The sequence below is a fragment of the Miscanthus floridulus genome, chromosome 10 (genome assembly GCF_019320115.1).
Source record: "Miscanthus floridulus cultivar M001 chromosome 10, ASM1932011v1, whole genome shotgun sequence".
NCBI classification, from domain to species: Eukaryota; Viridiplantae; Streptophyta; class Magnoliopsida; order Poales; family Poaceae; genus Miscanthus; species Miscanthus floridulus.
In genome coordinates, this window is record NC_089589.1 from 44,062,157 (window position 1) to 44,083,402 (window position 21,246).

A 21,246-nucleotide genomic window follows, 5' to 3' on the forward strand; every position below is an offset into this window, starting at 1 on the left:
AAACGAAGTTAAACGGTCTAAACGGTTTTGTACTTTAAAAAAATACATATAATTATATATGTGCATATAAAAAATCTAGTATTCTAGCATTTATACATATTTATCCGAGTAAAAATTAATTATTTTGGTATGTATATATATTTATGCATGTGAAAAGAACCAAATATAGATATTTATGCATGTAACATATGAAGTGTACACATTTATAAATATAATAAACTTAAGTATACAAATTTATCCATACAAAACTGAACTAGATTTATCTCGTATTCACCTAAACAACTGTTTAGCCTATTTAATACAGTTTATCTCCGTTCCATTTAGGTCGTTTAGACAATTTCCGTTTACCCCCTAAACAAAATAGTTTACCACCGTTTACTGTTCAGTGGCCGTTTAATCGACCGTTTAGGCGAACACTGAGTAAGATACAACTACATGTGTTATGCTCTAATCTCTCCACTTCTCAAAATGTTTAAATTATTTCAACAAATTATATGTGCAATAATGCTTACATAATCAATGTAGATATATCAAACATTTTAGTTAGAATGTATAAATATGTATACATATTTATCTGGTCTACATGAGGGAATGCATCATTGACTTTTAACTTAAAATATATCTATAGTACCTTAGGAATATTGGTCGACATTTCATAATATACTTATTTATTAATTACATGAGGATTTGAGATATATTTTTATTTATTTTTATATAATGGGTTGAGGTTGATATTTAATTTATGTCACCTTTCATAATGGCATATATGATAATTTGAATGCAAACTTACTAGGTATTTTTTATTATCTTTTGTTATGGTAAATATGAGTAATATATAAAAATATTAGGATATTTTAAATTATCTTTTATGATGGCTAAGATGGATGATTTAGGTATAAATTTAGAGCGTTACTTTCAATTATCATTCATAATTATAGACTTGGTTTATTTAGATGCAAATTTGAGGATTATGTTGGATTATCCTTAATCGATAAACAATGAAAGTACTGGAAAAATGCCAAACAAATAGTTTATTGTTTTGGTACGGTTGACAAAAAATGTATTTATTTTAGACTGCCAGTTGTCACACCTATTTTACGGGTAGTCTAGCACAAGTGTGTCTATTTTGTTGAGTTTGGTAGATTATATCCTACGTTTTATTAATAGACTAACTTTATTTCTATTTGATTTTTTATTAAAAGATTAACTGACCACGGTGCTAAGCATCGACGGTGGCGGGATACGTGGGCTGATCCCAACGGTCATTCTCGCCTCCCTCAAGAAAGCCTCCAGTTGAGCCACCCCCGCCCTACGTACCTTTGGCATGTGAGAACAACTAGTACCGTTTCCAATTATGTGAGAGAAACTTCAATAGCTTGCCTATTCTTATTGTAGAGGCTATTTCAGAATTTATATCGAAAAAAGTAGGCTCTAACAGATATTCTTTCTGACTTTTTGTAAAATAGAAAGTTGGCTATCACTTGATTTTCCATGGCCATAGATAGCCAACCATGGGCGCTCACTATCTGACTTTGTAAAATAGCAAGGCTATTGTGGACCTCTTCTTTTTTGAGGAGTTTTTTTTCTTTCTATTTTACAAAATAGCTAAACAAATGAATTTAGCTACTAATTTTAGCCAAGCTGTTGGAGCTATATTCAGGAAGAGGACAGGCCAGATGCCCGGATAGCGGACTACTCTCTGTCTCTAAATGTTTGTCGCCATGATTTACGTGCTGAGAACTTTGATTCGATTTATAGAAAATATATGCAACTTTTCTAACTTTGATTCGATTTATAGAAAATATATGCAACTTTTCTATCTCCAAATAAATTTATTAAAAAGGTAGATTCAAATATCTATCCAATGATACTAATTATGTATCATAAATATTAATATTTTTTAATATATATTTAGTTAAAATTATTTCTCCGAAAGCGAAAATGACAGACATTTACGGACGGACGGAGTAGTTCGATGTCGTCACGGGGACGGGGACCACCACGGGCGGGCTGATCGCGGCCATGCTGACAACGCGAGACGAGATGGGGACGAGACACTCAAAATTGGCCGCCGAGATCGAGGCGTACTACCGCACAAACGGGGCTAGATTGTCCTATATACTAGTACTAGTACTGTAGTCATCGTCTACTTAATTCGGTCTCCTGCCTGCTTTCCTCGACATACACACACTGACACACAGGGGCCCAATATATGGGGCCGGCTGCACTCCATGAGAAGCTTCTTCTATGGGCCCTCTGCATGAGGTCACGCGTGACACCCTCCCAACGTCGTGGTGCCGGCGTTCGACGTCAGGAAGATGAATACTGTCGACTTCTCCTCCTTCAAGCGTCTCGACGGCGGCAGAGAGAAGCAGATACATCTCCTTTCGGACGTCTGCATAGGTTGATCAGAGATGCTTCTCACTGGACGATACGACCAAGAATAACATGGACAAGCTGGTCGACATCGGCAAACATGGCCTATACGCCTCAACAATGAGGCTGCGGTTGCCCAGGCCATGTTGGGCCAGACAACGAGATCGAGCACTAGCTCGGGTGGTTGGTTCGCTGGCTGCTGCTGTGCAAACCACCGGACGCGAGTTCCATCCCTAGATCGACTCTCGCGTTTCTCGACACAGAGAACATAACCCATGTTAAACGATAACGTTGCAAACGTGTGTGTTCGTGTTGTCACAGGTAACAACCCAGGTGATTCGCTGCAGCGCCTGATAGGAACATAATCTGTTAGGAATAGGTTTACATAGTTACGGTTCATTTACATTACCATCTAAATAATTACATAACATAAAACCTGAATGTTTCTTCTTTTTTTGCGATTTGAGAACCCTTTGAAAAGACATTCAAGGGATTCTCAAAATTTTGAGATAGATCTAATTAGAATTTTTTACTTTTTTTCTGAATTTTTTGTTTTTCCACTCGGGAATATAGAGTGGACTGGTTTAAAAAAGAAAATCTTATTTAGTATAATAATTGGATAATAGGACCTCTACCCTATCAACGGATAGAGAGAGAACAAAATCTGGATAGGTGGCTAATATGTTAAATTTATAACCAAGGTGTTCCTACAGCCCAATTTTGACAAGAAGGCTAATATGTTACATTTATAACCAAGGTGTTCCTATAGCCCAATTTTGACAAGAAACAGAGAACATAACGTTAGCGGATGTCTACTATCTGCGACACGGCAGAAGCTATTGTTGAGTGTAATCCTTGTGTGCAAGTTTAGTGTTTGCTGTATTTGGTTAGTAGCTGATTTAGGCGCATGATCACCGATTGATAGTGATTGTATCGGTCTGATTGAAGACCATGATTTGTTTCCTTGTAATCACTAACTTACTTAAGCAATGCAATACAACCTGGAAACGCTACCAAGTTGGCAGCACCAAAACGAGATCGTGTCCATTGTGTTCGCGTGAATTTTGTCTTGGCCGTGACCTTGCCGGTGACGTGTTCATCGTCGTATCTCCAGCAAGTTCCAACAAGTGGCATGAGAGACAGTTTTGTTGACGCCTGGACTCGATGGGTGACTAGAAGAAGCCAGCCGATGACTCCAAGGAGAGCATCATGATCGACCGGGTGGTTCGTGAGGTAGGCAGCGAGAGTAGCTACCCCGTCCTCACCAATACCAATTACTCCGATTGAGCGCTCCTGATGAAGATGAAGCTGAAGGCGAGGGTGCTCTGTAACATCATCGAGGATGGGGTGCCGATGAGCATGAAGAAATGATGGCAATCAATGTCCTCTACAGTGCAGGTGCCACCAGAGCTGGTGTCAGCACTCACTGATAAAAAGATGACAAAGAAGGCCTACATAGCCATCATGAAGATGTGGGTCAGGAACGACCGAGTGAAGAAGTCCAGCCCATGGTGCAGCTCTGGTGGAAGTTCAACTTGGCGACGTTCAACGGCGATGAGACCGTCGAAGACTATGCATTGTGCCTCCAAGGTATGGTGTGGTGACCCTTGCCACACGGGGCGAGGTGGTGGGCAAGTTCAAGATCGTGGAGAAGTTCATCCGCGGCGTGCTAGCGTGGTTCAAGCAGATCATTCTCGCAATCATGACTTTGCTCGATGTGTCAACCATGTCCCTAGCGGATCTGACGGCAGCGGCTGAAGGCGGCGGAGGACTTGTTTGAGGAACTGCCACTGTCATTGCAGTGCCGCTGTCATTGCAGCATGATGGGAGCCTATACCTCACAAAGGTGGAGTGGGACGTGTGGTGAAAGCAGCGCGAGGTGGAGGGGGATGAGGACACGGATGTGGGTGCAGGCATGAGGCCCATTGACGAATGGGCCACACTCAGAATAGTAAGCTCAATGGTGATGAATGCAGGAAGTGTAGGAAAATGGGCGACTGGGTCATGAGTGCCGCTCCAAGGCCAAGAAGGAGTAGGCCCATGTCGCACAAGAAGAGGATGAGGCCTCACTGCTACTCATGAGGGCCTCATCCACACCCACAGACACCTTGCCACCACCGCCTTCCCCATCTTTGTAGGCGGTGAGAGCCCCAGTCTAGTTGAGGGAGCAGAAGGTGTTGGCCCATGTCTAAGAAGAAGGGGATCATGACGCCAAGAGATGGAGCCTGGATACCGGGGCCACCAACCATTTGTCTGGGTGTCGATTTGCATTCACGGATCTCAACAAGGAGATGCTGGGGATAGTGCGGTTTGGCAACAACTCAGTGGCGCAGATCGAGGGCCGGGGAACGGTCGCGTTTGTGTGCATGGCTGGCAAAATCTATTCATTTACCGGGGTCTATTATATTGCCTAGTTGATGACAAACATCATGAGCATTGGGCAACGCGATGAGGTTGGGTACAGGGTCAACATTGACGATGGAGTCATGCGCATCTGGGAGCAGGGCCGTTGCCTGCTGGCGAAGGTGACACGCTAAAAGCCCTAAGTTTGGTTTTGTAACTGAGACATCTAGTGGACTATCCTCTACTCCAGTGTTGTGATTGAGATATGTTAGGTCCACAATCAAGGTTGAGAAAGGATGGCACTATGGAGGTGATGATGGTGTCAAATAGTGAGCAATTGCTCAACTCTTGGGAAAGAAGAAAGAGAAAACAAACTATAAGGGCTCAAGGCAAAGATATATGCTAGGCCCTTTTGTTTTGTCAACCAAGACACAATAAAGTGTGTTATCCGATTTATGATAGATGGTTATAGCATTAAGAGGGAGCTCTAATTTTGGATTCGGTCATCTAGTGCCACTACGTGTTGGAAATACATGCATGTGCATTTAGGCCTACTGACACATCGGAGAGCAAGCGAAAATGTTTGTGAAAAACACTTTGGAGATTGCTAACTCTGAACTTGCATGTTTGGTAAAAACATTTGAATGTTGGCACGCTTGGGAGGAGACGAGGTCGTGCTCTTGGTGCTATTGTTTAGCATGCATCGAACGTGTTCGGTGTGCCACCGGACGTGGCACCAGACGCGTCAGCCTGTACACAAACGGAGCCCTATGGTTTTTAGCCGAGCACGTACGAGTCCAGTGTGCATGGGACGTGCATGATCGGACAGGTCCGGTGCTCACGCGATTGGATTCCTGAGAGCTGAATAGAAAGGGAAGGGCGAACCTAGTGTGCTCGTCGACGGTGGGCAGAGTCAGGAGCGGGGCGCCGAGGGCATGCCACCGCCGTTAATGAGGGGTGGACAGCAGCTGGGGCTCCTCCTCCCTTCTTCCTCCTCCCTTCTCCTCTCCACCTCCCTTCTCCTTCTTCCTCCTCCCTTCTCCTCTCCTCCCTCCCTTCTTCCTTCTTCCTTCTTCCTCCTCCCTTCTCCCTTCTTCCTCCTCTTCTCCCCTTCCCTTCTCTCCCTCCTCCCCTGCTCCTCCAACCTCCCCTGCTCCTATGGGCGGCGCGGCCAGGGAAGGGACGGCAGGGACACGGCCACCGCTGCCGGAAATGGCCGGCCAGCACCAGCCAGCCACCTCTGGGCGGCCGAGGCGAGGGCAGTCGGGCCACGGGGAGCTACCGAGGCCGTGGCACGGCCGGCGATGGGGGTGGGCGCGACGGGCGTGGCCGGCGACGGGCACGATCATGGGCGCGGCCGGCGGACGGCGCGGGCGCAGGGAGCTACCGGGGCAGGGCGCGGTCGACGGCTGGGGGCGGGGCGTAGCCGGTGACGCGGGTGGGCAAGGTCGGCGGAGGGCGTGGGCGCGGGGAACTGCCGAGGAGGGGTGTGGCCGGTGGCTGGGGGTGGGGCGCGGCCGGAGATGGGGGTGGGCACGGCGGGCAGGCGCGGGGAGCTGCCAGGGAGGGGCGCGGCCGGCGGCTGGGGGCGGGGCGCGGTCGGAGACAGGGGTGGGCACGGCGGGCGAGGCCGGTGGAAGGCGTGGGAGCGGGGAGCTGCCGAGGCGGGGCGCGGCCGGTGACGGGGGTGGGCGCGGCGGGCAGGCGCAGGGAGCTGCCGGGGAGGGGCGCGACCGGCGGCTGGGGGCGGGGCGCGGCCGGAGACGGGGGTGGGCGTGGCGGGCACGGTCGCCAGCGAGGCCGGCGGATGGCGCGGGCGCGGTCGCGGCGGGCGGTGGGCGCGTGGAGCTGTTGGGGAGGGGCGCGGCCGGCGGCTGGGGGCAAGGTACGGCCGGTGACGCGGGTGGGCGCGGCGGGCGCGGTCGCGGGCGAGGCCGGGGAGGGCGCGGGCGTGGGCGCGGCCGGCGGCGGGCACAGGGAACTGCCGGGGAGGGGCGTGGCTGGTGGCTGGGGGCGGGGAGCTGCCGGGGAGGGGCGTGGCTGGTGGCTGGGGGCGGGGCACGACCGGAGATGGGGGTGGGCAAGGCGGGCGGGCGCGGGGAGCTGCCAGGGAGGGGGCGCGGCCGACGGCTGGGGGCGGGGCGCGGTCGGAGACGGGGGAGGGCACGGCGGGCGCGGCCGGTGACGGGCGCGGTCGCGGGCGAGGCCGGTGGAAGGCACGGGAGCGGGGAGCTGCCAGGGCGGGGCGCGGCCGGAGACGGGGGCGGGCGCGGCGGGCGGGCGCGGGGAGCTGCCGGGGAGGGGCACGGCCGGCGGCTGGGGCGGGGCGCGGCCAGAGACGGGGGTGGGCGTAGCGGGCACGGTCGCGGGTGAGGCCGGCGGATGGCGCGGGGAGCTGCTGGGGAGGGGCGCGGTCGGCTGCTGGGGGCGGGGCGCGGTCGGATGGGGGTGGGTGCGGCGGGCGGGGCGCGGTGGAGCTGCCGTGGAGGGTCGTGGCCGGCGGCTAGGGGGCGGGGCGTGGCCGGAGAAGGGGGTGGGCGCGATGGGCGCGGTCGTTGGCGAGGCCGGCGGATGGCGCGGGCTAGCTGGCGGCGGGCACGGGGAGCTACCGGGCGGGGCGCGGCTGGCGGCTGGGGGCGGGGCGCTGCCGGAGACGGGGGTGGGCGGCGGCAGGCGGGCGCGGGGAGCTGCTGGGGAGGGCGCGACAGGTGGCTGGGGGCGGGGGCGCGGCTAGACACGGCGGTGGGCGCAGGCGGGCGGCGCGGGGAGCTGCCGGGGAGGGGGGCGCGGCCGGAGTCGGGGTGGACGCGGCGGGCGCGGTCCGCGGGTGAGGCTGGCGGATGGCGCGGGCGCGCCGGCGGCGGGGCCGTTGGGATGCTGCCCAGGGGAGGGTGTCGCGGCCGTGCGGCTGGGGGCTGTGGCAACGTCGTGGTGGGCTCGGTGAGGCTGCCGGGGGAAGGGGCACGGCCGGTGCTAGGGGCAGGGCGCCACTCAGAGAAGGGTGTGGGCCGCGACGGGCCTCGGTCGCGAGTGAGGCCGTCTGATAGGCGCGGGCGCGGGCGCGGGGAGCTGCCGGGCGGGGGCGGCCGCGCCGGTGCTGGGGGCGGGGGCGCGGCCGGAGACGCGGGTTGCGCGCGGCGGCGGGCGTCGGGGAGCTGCCCGGGGGTGGGCGCGGCTGGGGGGCGAGGGCGCGGCGGAGACTGGTGGTGGGCGCGGCGGGCGCTGCCACCGAGCGGGCCGCGGTCGCGGGCGAGGCCGGTGGATGGCGCGGGCAAGCGGCGGTGGTGGGTGCGGCGGCGGCTGGGTGGCGCGGCGGCGGCGGCTGGGGTGGGCGCGGGGGAGCGGGCGGGTGGCTGGGGGCGCGGGGGTTGGGCCGGTGGGGTTTTACTGTTTTTTTATTTCAACTTTGCCGAGTGCCCCCACATGGCATTCGGCAAAATATTTTTTTTTGATTTTGGGCCCAAATTTTTTTCTGGGGCCTTGTGACAGTATTTCAAACTCTATTTTAAAATTTGGGGCAATTTTCATTTTTATATATTTTATTAGTTTATTTCGTTTCATCGAATTTTTCGAGATGTTTCAAATTTGAACTGCAGGTACATGGAATAATGGACTTTGGTCATCCAAAAATTGATACTCATGATATTTAGGGTATGTTTAGGCCGTATCCAGGAACTCACATGAAATCTCGAGCATCACGTTGACGTAACATGTCGAGGTACTTGCCAGAAATGTGATTTTAAATTATATAAAATGCAAACGAAGTCCTAAAATCACAAAACTTGTCGAGGCGTCGTGTTATCGCATGTGGAGGCTGTGGCAAAAAATTGAGAAGGTTTTGGGCAAGTTGTGACGTCGGATGCCAAAAACCCAAACATCTCCACAGATTGCCCGAAAAAAATCTGATCACATGTGGAGATGTCTGGGTTTTTGGCAACCGATGTCACAACTTGCCCGAAACCTTCTCAATTTTTTACCACAGCTTCCACATGCGATAACATGATGCCTCGACAAGTTTCGTGATTTTTGAACTTTGTTTGCATTTTATATAATTTAAAATCACATTTTCGACAAGTACCTCGACATGTTACGTCAACGAGATGCTCGAGATTTCATGTGAGTTCCTGGATACGACCTAAACATACTCTAAATATCATGAGTATCAATTTTTGGATGACCAAAGTCCATTATTCCATGTACCTGCAGTTCAAATTTGAAATATCACGAAATATTCGATGAAACGAAATAAACTAATGAACTATATAAAAAAAGTCAAAATTGCCCCAAATTTTAAAATAGAGTTTGAAATACTGTCACAAGGCGCTAGAAAAACATTTGGGCCCAAAATCAAAAAAAAATTTGCCGAGTGCCATGCGGGGCACTCGGCAAAATATGTTTTTAAAAAATAAAAAAAATTTGCCGAGTGCCTAGGCCGGGCACTCGACAAAATAAGTTTTTAAAAATAAAAAAAATTGCCGAGTGCCTGGCACTCAGCAAAATAAGTTTTTAAAAATAAAAAAAATATTGCCGAGTGCCAGCCGTTAGGCACTCGGCAAAATCTGACGGCAGGTGGCCGCCGTCACGAGCCGGCCACCTTTTGCCGAGTAGGATCTTTGCCGGGTGCCGCGCCACTCGGCAAAGCCCAGTTTTGCCGAGAGCCAGGCTTTACCGAGTGCCTAGCACTCGGCAAATCCACCTTTACCGAGTGCTTTATTTTGCCGAGTGCGGCACTTTGCCGAGTGCCCCGATAAAAAGCACTCGGCAAAGTCTCAGTCACTCGGCAAAGTCCAGTTTTCCAGTAGTGTTAGGGGTGTCACATGAGGGTGTCACATAGAAGTGTTTTGATAGTAATCATAAAACAAATTACAGATGTCCTCAGAAATCCACGAGACGATTTTATTAAGCCTAATTAATCCGTCATTATCACATGTTTACTGTAGCTTTATTGTAGCACCGCATTATCAAATCATGGCCTAATTAGGCTTAAAAATGCGTCTCGTAAATTAATCGCAATCTGTGTAATTATTTTTTAGTCTATATTTAATACTCCGTGCATATATAAACATTCGATGAACAATGCCGAGCAAGAACCGGCAAGCACCTGTTGCCTATCTGAGCACCCGGTGCAAACATAAACAGCTGCAGTGTGTCAGCACGTTGCCCAATGCGAAGGACAAGCGAGGTGGGGAAAGTTCTGACGACACCTTTTTTTTTTGTTCTAGGCTCAAACTTAGCAAGTGCTAGACGTTTTACACGTTGGAGACATAATTTTGCTAGTAAAGCGCCCTTTGACGTGTAAGAGGATTGCACCTTGGCCAAGACTGTACAGGAGCCCCCTTGATCCTATATAGAAGCATGCTTACTTTGTTCAAAATATCAGTGTATAGGAACGCCATTGAGGTGTGGGCCCACAGCAAGAAAAAAGAATGCCACATTTCCGGTTACAGTTCCAAAGTCTGAGGGGAGTAGACATGATTGGTAGAGAGAATAATATTTTTTATTTTATTTGATGGGAGCTGGTTCTTTGTTTTGGAGTATAGGAGCGACGTGCGCAATGTATGGGACCGGGTGATCCTGTTATAGAAGCATGCCACATACTTGCTTACTGTAAATTTCCAGTTATTAAAATAAAGCCTTATATTACGTTTTTGCCACCTACCTGGTTTGTGCTCACATACATAGTTCGGTGTAAACTATGGGCATCCAGCTATCTATCCAGTTGTCTCTTAGAAACAAGGAGAAGAATAGACAATTAGTAGCATCGAGAAGAGGCAGACTTGTGCTGTCGTAGATAGTTCGGTGTAAACTATGGGCATCCGGCTGTCTATCCAGCTGTCTCTTAGGAACACGGAGAAGAATAGACAATTTGTGGTACCGAGAAGAGGCTGACTTGTGCTGTCGTACATAGTTCAGTGTAAACTATGGGCATTCAACTGCCTCTTTTGGAACAAGGAGAAGAATAGACAATTAGTGGCACCGAGAAGAGGCAGATTGTGTGCATTGTTATGGTCGACAAAACGCTTACATTGTTTACATCGAGGAGAGGCAAGCTACTATACAAATGTCAGTGTATATATATACACGCATATAGCAAGATAGAGCACGCATCATCGCCATAGGCTACTGCGTTCTTCTTCTTTGGAGGTTGTCATGTATTTCTTTGTTAGTTATTACTTTAAAAAATGTTCCTTTTAACATTTTAGTAGACTGTTTGCTGCTCGGTTAGTATATGGCCTGGAGCAATCCATTAAGACATCTGTTTAGTATGAAAGTAGGATGTCTATCACAGTATCAAGTTTATTCTTGCCAAATTAAAGATGAGCATTAGTTCGAAACAACATGTTTTTTGACGCCATTCAAAACAACATGTTATGTTAATTTCTATTGATTATGTCAATGTTGCTCGATTATTGATTTTTATTGGTATTATAACAGTTTCAAAATAGAGAAAAGCTAAGGGTAGTACGTGATCATGGCTGCCCCTACTCCGGCTGGGCAACAGTGGTCCGATCTGGTTGGCAAAACTAACATGGAAGACGTAGTTGACACTATCTGTGGAGATCGGCCAGATGTAACGCAAGTATGCGAAGTACTCCCGGGCCAGGCATTGTCTTCTGGAGAATGTACACATGTCGGAGACGCCGGAGCCCCGACTGTACGTGTTATTATCACCTACATCAACGTCGACGGTGGAGGAAAGCTGGTTACTACCCCGGCTCCGTATATTGGCTAGTTTGCATAGTAAAGGCTATCTTCCTACTTTTTATGCCTTGACATGCATCAATTGAATAATGCGAACGAGTATGACGTTTGAACTTGCTTTCATGGTTGATTTTATATATGTTGTGTCTCTGATGAATCTATTGAGTAGTGTCCTACTCAATATATGTAATAATAAACAATGAGATGTCTTGTGTTGATGAGTAATGTATGTCCGGTGAAGCATTTATATATAGTCCTTTTAGGCGCAATTATGTCATTGTGGATCAAGCATTCCTATCATGGATTGTCGCCGCAGCTTTTGATCCAATTCTCCTAGTGATGGACATCATTTCTAAGACATGAGTAATAAAAAATGAACGAGATGCATGCATATAACATATATGAAGCAATAGTTATAACCATTACTTATGGGTATCATTGCTTGGTGCCTACATACATGCCCTCCACTTCTAATACGGAGCATAAGTCACGCATATATACTAGACATCTCCAAGAATTACTTCAAACCACTCGTAAAATTAATTTTTGTCCAAAGTGTCGAAAATCATACTCCAATAGTTTTGTATCCTTGCATGGCAGCACACTGGCGCTCCAACTCATCCTTGTAAGTCACTAGGTATCGGTATGGCCATACGTCCAGCGGCTGCGAGCCTGGCACAAAGGTGATGATGTGGTCATGGGTGCGAGGAGGCGGCAGGCCATGTGGCTGAGTGAAGATGGTGGAGAACTCACACTACGTCAGAATACCCCATCACTGCCGGATTGTGCAATGGAAAATACTCCATCTTTTTCCAATACCTCGGCTAAGATGAATTTTGTTAGCTCTGATTGCAGTGCGACGATCTCCATGTCTAACAGCCTTTCGTGGTTATATTTCTTGCGTTGTCGTTCAAAGAAGATGATATCCAAAGAGGAATAGTAAATCATTTTGTTGAATTATTAACAGACATAAATGAAATGGGGATTATACACACCAACTTATCGGCTTCTTCCGATTTCCCACCGATGTAGCGAAGCATTGCCCACATTACATAAAACCCGCATTCATTGTTTCCCGCCGGCTGTGATAGGTACTTCCCCTCCATTTCGACAACCTTGAATGGGACCTACATCCCACCGATATGTCTTCTTCGGACACTGAGCAACATTAAAAGGAGAAACATTAGAAAGCAGTATGTGTGATTAGAAAATAATACGTTACTAGGATCGCTTACTAATTCAGCAATGCAACCGGTGCATCGAGATGATGAAATGGTTTTTTCTTCGAGTCCCACACCTCGATCAGATTTTTAGCAAGATTGACACAAATGAAGATGAAATGGTTGCTGCAATCACAGAATCCTAATTATCGAATAATCTTAACGAAAAAAGAAGCATAAAATTAAAAGTCGAGAACACATACTCGCAGTTGTAGGCTAGAAGTATGTGGGTTTTGTTCTTCATCGTGAATTCGTCGAAAACAACAATCAATCTCTGTTTCAGGTCTTCCACGTCATATCCATGGAGGCCTAAACATGTTATCTCATTGACTCGCAAGGGGTCCAAGAAGCCTATGTAATCCCATTTGCTTTTTAGAATGCAAAATTTTGCTATACACCTACATAAAATCATGAGAAGTGCTTAAAAGTTAACAATTTGTGTCTCGATAGAGTAGTTAATTGTAATATCGTGCGTGTAGGGTACTTACATAGTCCATAGCGTCAACATTTGAACATCGAGAGAGCGTTTCTGATCGCGGCCATGCTGACAACGCGAGACAAGACGCCCAAAATTTTCCGCCGAGATCGAGGCGTACTACCACACAAACAGCCCTAGAATCTTCTTCCCTAGGTTCTAGTTTGTCCTATATACTAGTACTAGTACTGTAGTCATCATCTACTTAATGTTTGTCGTCTTGATTTGTGTGCCGAGAACTTTGACTCGATTTATAGAAAATGAGTGCAACTTTTCTATCTCTAAATAAATTTATTAAAAAAACTAGATTTAAATATCTGTCAAATGATACTAATTATATATCATAAATATTAATATTTTTTAATATACATTTAGTCGAAGTTATTACTCGAGAAGCGAAACCGACGTACGTGTGGCGACGGAGGGAGTACTTCGATGTCATCAGGGCACCAGCACGGGCGGGCTGATCGCGGCCATGCTGACAACGCGAGACGAGACGGGGACGAGACACCCAAAATTGGCCGCCGAGATCGAGGCGTACTACCGCACAAACGGGGCTAGAATCTTCTCTCCTGGTTGTAGTTTGTCCTTTATACTAGTGCTAGTACTGTAGTCATCGTCTACTTAATTCGGTCTCCTGCCCGCTTTGCTTGACATACACACACTGACACACAGGGGCCCAATATGGGGCCGGCTGCACTCCATGAGAAGCTTCTTCTGTGGGCCCAGGTACGGCCAAGAATAACATGGACAAGCTGGTCGACATCGGCAAGGGCCTGCTGGGGAGGCAGGTGTAGCCTACTGGGGAGACAGGTGTATAGGATGCACGAGCTAACGGGGAATAACCAGGATGACCGTCGGACGAGGAGAACAAACAGGGACGAGCTCAAGACCTACGCCAACAAAATTCTTGATAGACGATAGAAATCGTGTATATATATTCAATCATAAGTCGTGTACATTAATATTAAAAGAATTGCATAATGTAGAAACTTTTTTATGTTAAAACTCTAGTGCTTATTGTATATTTATTCAAATTTTAGGTTTTTTATTAAAAGATTAACTGACCACGGTGCTAAGCATCGACGGTGGCGGGATACGTGGGCTGATCCCAACGGTCATTCTCGCCTCCCTCAAGAAAGCCTCCAGTTTAGCCACCCCCGCCCTACGTACCTTTGGCATGTGAGAACAACTAGTACCGTTTCCAATTATGTGAGAGAAACTTCAATAGCTTGCCTATTCTTATTGTAGAGGCTATTTCAGAATTTATATCGAAAAAAGTAGGCTCTAACAGATATTCTTTCTGACTTTTTGTAAAATAGAAAGTTGGCTATCACTTGATTTTCCATGGCCATAGATAGCCAACCATGGGCGCTCACTATCTGACTTTGTAAAATAGCAAGGCTATTGTGGACCTCTTCTTTTTTGAGGAGTTTTTTTTCTTTCTATTTTACAAAATAGCTAAACAAATGAATTTAGCTACTAATTTTAGCCAAGCTGTTGGAGCTATATTCAGGAAGAGGACAGGCCAGATGCCCGGATAGCGGACTACTCTCTGTCTCTAAATGTTTGTCGCCATGATTTACGTGTTGAGAACTTTGATTCGATTTATAGAAAATATATGCAACTTTTCTAACTTTGATTCGATTTATAGAAAATATATGCAACTTTTCTATCTCCAAATAAATTTATTAAAAAGGTAGATTCAAATATCTATCCAATGATACTAATTATGTATCATAAATATTAATATTTTTTAATATATGTTTAGTTAAAATTATTTCTCCGAAAGCGAAAATGACAGACATTTATGGACGGACGGAGTAGTTCGATGTCGTCACGGGGACGGGGACCACCACGGGCGGGCTGATCGCGGCCATGCTGACAACGCGAGACGAGATGGGGACGAGACACTCAAAATTGGCCGCCGAGATCGAGGCGTACTACCGCACAAACGGGGCTAGATTGTCCTATATACTAGTACTAGTACTGTAGTCATCGTCTACTTAATTCGGTCTCCTGCCTGCTTTCCTCGACATACACACACTGACACACAGGGGCCCAATATATGGGGCCGGCTGCACTCCATGAGAAGCTTCTTCTATGGGCCCTCTGCATGAGGTCACGCGTGACACCCTCCCAACGTCGTGGTGCCGGCGTTCGACGTCAGGAAGATGAATACTGTCGACTTCTCCTCCTTCAAGCGTCTCGACGGCGGCAGAGAGAAGCAGATACATCTCCTTTCGGACGTCTGCATAGGTTGATCAGAGATGCTTCTCACTGGACGATACGACCAAGAATAACATGGACAAGCTGGTCGACATCGGCAAACATGGCCTATACGCCTCAACAATGAGGCTGCGGTTGCCCAGGCCATGTTGGGCCAGACAACGAGATCGAGCACTAGCTCGGGTGGTTGGTTCGCTGGCTGCTGCTGTGCAAACCACCGGACGCGAGTTCCATCCCTAGATCGACTCTCGCGTTTCTCGACACAGAGAACATAACCCATGTTAAACGATAACGTTGCAAACGTGTGTGTTCGTGTTGTCACAGGTAACAACCCAGGTGATTCGCTGCAGCGCCTGATAGGAACATAATCTGTTAGGAATAGGTTTACATAGTTACGGTTCATTTACATTACCATCTAAATAATTACATAACATAAAACCTGAATGTTTCTTCTTTTTTTGCGATTTGAGAACCCTTTGAAAAGACATTCAAGGGATTCTCAAAATTTTGAGATAGATCTAATTAGAATTTTTTACTTTTTTTCTGAATTTTTTGTTTTTCCACTCGGGAATATAGAGTGGACTGGTTTAAAAAAGAAAATCTTATTTAGTATAATAATTGGATAATAGGACCTCTACCCTATCAACGGATAGAGAGAGAACAAAATCTGGATAGGTGGCTAATATGTTAAATTTATAACCAAGGTGTTCCTACAGCCCAATTTTGACAAGAAGGCTAATATGTTACATTTATAACCAAGGTGTTCCTATAGCCCAATTTTGACAAGAAACAGAGAACATAACGTTAGCGGATGTCTACTATCTGCGACACGGCAGAAGCTATTGTTGAGTGTAATCCTTGTGTGCAAGTTTAGTGTTTGCTGTATTTGGTTAGTAGCTGATTTAGGCGCATGATCACCGATTGATAGTGATTGTATCGGTCTGATTGAAGACCATGATTTGTTTCCTTGTAATCACTAACTTACTTAAGCAATGCAATACAACCTGGAAACGCTACCAAGTTGGCAGCACCAAAACGAGATCGTGTCCATTGTGTTCGCGTGAATTTTGTCTTGGCCGTGACCTTGCCGGTGACGTGTTCATCGTCGTATCTCCAGCAAGTTCCAACAAGTGGCATGAGAGACAGTTTTGTTGAGGCCTGGACTCGATGGGTGACTAGAAGAAGCCAGCCGATGACTCCAAGGAGAGCATCATGATCGACCGGGTGGTTCGTGAGGTAGGCAGCGAGAGTAGCTACCCCGTCCTCACCAATACCAATTACTCCGATTGAGCGCTCCTGATGAAGATGAAGCTGAAGGCGAGGGTGCTCTGTAACATCATCGAGGATGGGGTGCCGATGAGCATGAAGAAATGATGGCAATCAATGTCCTCTGCAGTGCGGTGCCACCAGAGCTGGTGTCAGCACTCACTGATAAAAAGATGACAAAGAAGGCCTACATAGCCATCATGAAGATGTGGGTCAGGAACGACCGAGTGAAGAAGTCCGCCCATGGTGCAGCTCTGGTGGAAGTTCAACTTGGCGACGTTCAACGGCGATGAGACCGTCGAAGACTATGCATTGTGCCTCCAAGGTATGGTGTGGTGACCCTTGCCACACGGGGCGAGGTGGTGGGCAAGTTCAAGATCGTGGAGAAGTTCATCCGCGGCGTGCTAGCGTGGTTCAAGCAGATCATTCTCGCAATCATGACTTTGCTCGATGTGTCAACCATGTCCCTAGCGGATCTGACGGCACGGCTGAAGGCGGCGGAGGACTTGTTTGAGGAACTGCCACTGTCATTGCAGTGCCGCTGTCATTGCAGCATGATGGGAGCCTATACCTCACAAAGGTGGAGTGGGACGTGTGGTGAAAGCAGCGCGAGGTGGAGGGGGATGAGGACACGGATGTGGGTGCAGGCATGGAGGCCCATTGACGAATGGGCCACACTCAGAATAGTAAGCTCAATGGTGATGAATGCAGGAAGTGTAGGAAAATGGGCGACTGGGTCATGAGTGCCGCTCCAAGGCCAAGAAGGAGTAGGCCCATGTCGCACAAGTAGAGGATGAGGCCTCACTGCTACTCATGAGGGCCTCATCCACACCCACAGACACCTTGCCACCACCGCCTTCCCCATCTTTGTAGGCGGTGAGAGCCCCAGTCTAGTTGAGGGAGCAGAAGGTGTTGGCCCATGTCTAAGAAGAAGGGGATCATGACGCCAAGAGATGGAGCCTGGATACCGGGGCCACCAACCATTTGTCTGGGTGTCGATTTGCATTCACGGATCTCAACAAGGAGATGCTGGGGATAGTGCGGTTTGGCAACAACTCAGTGGCGCAGATCGAGGGCCGGGGAACGGTCGCGTTTGTGTGCATGGCTGGCAAAATCTATTCATTTACCGGGGTCTATTATATTGCCTAGTTGATGACAAACATCATGAGCATTGGGCAACGCGATGAGGTTGGGTACAGGGTCAACATTGACGATGGAGTCATGCGCATCTGGGAGCAGGGCCGTTGCCTGCTGGCGAAGGTGACACGCTAAAAGCCCTAAGTTTGGTTTTGTAACTGAGACATCTAGTGGACTATCCTCTACTCCAGTGTTGTGATTGAGATATGTTAGGTCCACAATCAAGGTTGAGAAAGGATGGCACTATGGAGGTGATGATGGTGTCAAATAGTGAGCAATTGCTCAACTCTTGGGAAAGAAGAAAGAGAAAACAAACTATAAGGGCTCAAGGCAAAGATATATGCTAGGCCCTTTTGTTTTGTCAACCAAGACACAATAAAGTGTGTTATCCGATTTATGATAGATGGTTATAGCATTAAGAGGGAGCTCTAATTTTGGATTCGGTCATCTAGTGCCACTACATGTTGGAAATACATGCATGTGCATTTAGGCCTACTGACACATCGGAGAGCAAGCGAAAATGTTTGTGAAAAACACTTTGGAGATTGCTAACTCTGAACTTGCATGTTTGGTAAAAACATTTGAATGTTGGCACGCTTGGGAGGAGACGAGGTCGTGCTCTTGGTGCTATTGTTTAGCATGCATCGAACGTGTTCGGTGTGCCACCGGACGTGGCACCAGACGCGTCAGCCTGTACACAAATGGAGCCCTATGGTTTTTAGCCGAGCACGTACGAGTCCAGTGTGCATGGGACGTGCATGATCGGACAGGTCCGGTGCTCACGCGATTGGATTCCTGAGAGCTGAATAGAAAGGGAAGGGCGAACCTAGTGTGCTCGTCGACGGTGGGCAGAGTCAGGAGCGGGGCACCGAGGGCATGCCACCGCCGTTAACGAGGGGTGGACAGCGGCCGGGGCTCCTCCTCCCTTCTCCTCTCCACCTCCCTTCTCCTCTCCACCTCCCTTCTCCTTCTTCCTCCTCCCTTCTCCTCTCCTCCCTCCCTTCTTCCTTCTTCCTTCTTCCTCCTCCCTTCTCCCTTCTTCCTCCTCTTCTCTTCCTCCTCTTCTCCCCTTCCCTTCTCTCCCTCCTCCCCTGCTCCTCCAACCTCCCCTGCTCCTACGGGCGGCGCGGCCAGGGAAGGGACGGCCGGGACACGGCCGCCGCTGCCGGAAATGGCCAGCCAGCACTAGCCAGCCACCTCTGGGCGGCCGAGGCGAGGGCGGTCGGGCCACGGGGAGCTACCGAGGCCGGGGCGCGGCCGGCGATGGGGGGTGGGCGCGGCGGGCGTGGCCGGCGACGGGCACGGTTGTGGGCGAGGCCGGCGGACGGCGCGGGCGCGGGGAGCTGCCGGGGCGGGGCGCGGCCGACGGCTGGGGGCGGGGTGCAGTCGGTGACGCGGGTGGGCGAGGCCGGCGGAGGGCGCGGGGAACTGCCGGGGAGGGGCGTGGCCGGTGGCTGGGGGCGGGGCGCAGCCAGAGATGGGGTGGGCACGGCGGGCGGGCGCGGGGAGCTGCCGGGGAGGGGCGTGGTCGGCGGCTGGGGGCGGGGCGCGGTCGGAGACGGGGGTGGGCACGGCGGGCGAGGCCGGTGGAAGGCGCGGGAGCGGGGAGCTGCCGGGGTGGGGCGTGGCTGGAGACAGGGGTGGGCGCGGCGGGCGGGCGCGGGGAGCTACCGGGGAGGGGCGCGGCCGGCGGTTGGGGGCGGGGCGCGGCCGGAGACGGGGGTGGGCGTGGCGGGCACGGTCGCCAGCGAGGCTGGCGGATGGCGCCGGTGCGGTCGCGGCGGGCGGTGGGCGCGTGGAGCTGCTGGGGAGGGGCGCGGCCGGCGGCTGGGGGCAAGGCAACGGCCGGTGACGCGGGTGGGCGCGGCGGGCGCGGTCGCGGGCGAGGCCGGTGGAGGGCGCGGGCGTGGGTGCGGCCGGCGGCGGGCACAGGGAACTACCGGGGAGGGGCGTGGCTGGTGGCTGGGGGCGGGGCACGACCGGAGATGGGGGTGGGCAAGGCGGGCGGGCGCGGGGAGCTGCCGGGGAGGGGGCGCGGCCGACGGCTGGGGGCGGGGCGCGGTCGGAGACGGGGGAGGGAACGGCGGGCGCGGCCGGTGACGGGCGCGGTCGCGGGCGAGGCCGGTGGAAGGCGCGGGAGCGGGGAGCTGCCAGGGCGGGGCGCGGCCGGAGACGGGGGCGGGCGCGGGGAGCTGCCGGGGAGGGGCACGGCCGGCGGCTGGGGGCGGGGCGGCGGCCAGAGACGGGGGTGGGCGTAGCGGGCACGGTCGCGGGTGAGGCCGGCGGATGGCGCGGGGAGCTGCTGGGGAGGGGCGCGGTCGGCGGCTGGGGGCGGGGCGCGGTCGGAGATGGGGGGTGGGTGCGGCGGGCGGGCGCGGTGAGCTGCCGGGGAGGGGCGTGGCCGCGGCTAGGGGCGGGGCGCGGCCGGAGAAGGGGTGGTGGGCGCGACGGGCGCGGTCATGGGCGAGGCCGGCGGATGGCGCGGGCTAGCTGCGGCGGGCACGGGGAGCTACCACCTGGGCGGGGCCGGCGGCTGCGGCTGGGGGCGGGGCGCGCCGGAGACGGGGGTGGGCGCGGCAGGGCGGGCACGTGGAGCTGCTGGGGAGGGCGCGACAGGTGCTGGGGGCGGGGCGCGCCAGACACGGCGGTGGGCGCAGCGGGCGGGCGCGGGGAGCTGCCGGGGAGGGGCGCGTCCGGGAGTCGGGGGTGGACGCGGCGGTCGCGGTCGCGGGCGAGAGCTATGGCGGATGGCGCGGGCAGCGGCCGGCGGCGGGCGTGGGAAAGCTGTCGGGGAGGGGCGCGGCCGGCGGCTGGGGGGCGGGGCACGGCGGTCGGGCGCGGTGAGCTGTCCGGGGAGGGGCACGGCCGGTGGCTAGGGGCAGGCGCCACAGAGAAGGGTGTGCGCGACGGAGCAGGTCGCGATTGAGGGCCGCGGATGTCCGCGTGCGCGGGCGCGGGGAGCTGCCAGGGGCGGGGCGCAGCCGGTGGCTGGGGGCGGGGTGCGCCGGACGAGACCATCGTGTCTTGGCGCGGCGGGCTGCGCGGGAGCTGCCGGGGGTGGCAGCGGCTGGGGACGGGCCGCGGCCGGAGACGGGGTGGGCGCGGCGGGCCGCGGCCACCCGTGCCTTTGTCTTTCGCTGTCTATTCCGGTGGATGGCGCTGTCAGTGTCTGCGTGGTTGGCGTCGGCGCGGCTTGTGTGGGCGCGGCGTCGGCTTGGGTGGGCGCGGGGAGCGGGCGGGTGGCTTGGGCGCGGGGGTTGGGGCCGGTGGGGTTTTACTGTTTTTTTTTATTTCAACTTTGCCGAGTGCCCCCGCATGGCTTCGGCAAAATATTTTTTTTTTGATTTGGGCCCAATTTTTTTTCTGGGGCCTTGTGACAGTATTTCAAACTGTATTTTAAAATTTGGGGCAATTTTCATTTTTATATATTTCATTAGTTTATTTCGTTTCATCGAATTTTTCGAGATGTTTCAAATTTGAACTGCAGGTACATGGAAT

At 51.6% G+C, this 21,246-nt stretch overlaps 3 protein-coding genes across 3 annotated transcripts; 1 reads left to right on the forward strand and 2 right to left on the reverse strand.

The window, feature by feature from the left end:
* Positions 1–6,102: 6,102 nt before the first annotated feature.
* LOC136488512 (uncharacterized) lies at positions 6,103–10,115 on the reverse strand. The gene is made up of 3 exons (XM_066485424.1): positions 10,083–10,115; positions 7,329–8,072; positions 6,103–7,140 (listed from the first exon to the last, which is right to left on the reverse strand). Exons 1-3 carry the CDS (start codon positions 10,113–10,115, stop codon positions 6,103–6,105), a joined length of 1,815 nt encoding a protein of 604 aa, XP_066341521.1.
* An 8,896-nt stretch (positions 10,116–19,011) lies between these two features.
* Positions 19,012–19,848, forward strand: LOC136488513 (glycine-rich cell wall structural protein-like). The gene has a single exon (XM_066485425.1). It carries the CDS (start codon positions 19,012–19,014, stop codon positions 19,846–19,848), a length of 837 nt encoding a protein of 278 aa, XP_066341522.1.
* Positions 19,849–20,205: 357 nt separating this feature from the next.
* On the reverse strand, positions 20,206–20,766 carry LOC136488514 (vegetative cell wall protein gp1-like). The gene has a single exon (XM_066485426.1). It carries the CDS (start codon positions 20,764–20,766, stop codon positions 20,206–20,208), a length of 561 nt encoding a protein of 186 aa, XP_066341523.1.
* Between the last annotated feature and the right edge of the window lie 480 nt (positions 20,767–21,246).

What these genes read in the sequence shown, in the direction of transcription:
- LOC136488512 (XM_066485424.1), bottom strand. Translation starts at nt 10,115, where the DNA reads ATGGCGTTCCTATACACTGATATTTTGAACAAA. An exon ending in ACACTGATATTTTGAACAAA is followed by an intron (nt 8,073 to 10,082) that starts GTAAGCATGCTT and finishes CCGCGCCCCCAG; the next exon opens with CCACCCGCCCGCTCCCCCGC. An exon ending in CGCCAGCCGCGCCCCGCCCG is followed by an intron (nt 7,141 to 7,328) that starts GTAGCTCCCCGT and finishes CCCCGCCCCCAG; the next exon opens with CAGCCGACCGCGCCCCTCCC.
- LOC136488513 (XM_066485425.1), top strand. Translation starts at nt 19,012, where the DNA reads ATGGGGGGTGGGCGCGGCGGGCGTGGCCGGCGACGGGCACGGTTGTGG.
- LOC136488514 (XM_066485426.1), bottom strand. Translation starts at nt 20,766, where the DNA reads ATGGTCTCGTCCGGCGCACCCCGCCCCCAGCCACCGGCTGCGCCCCGC.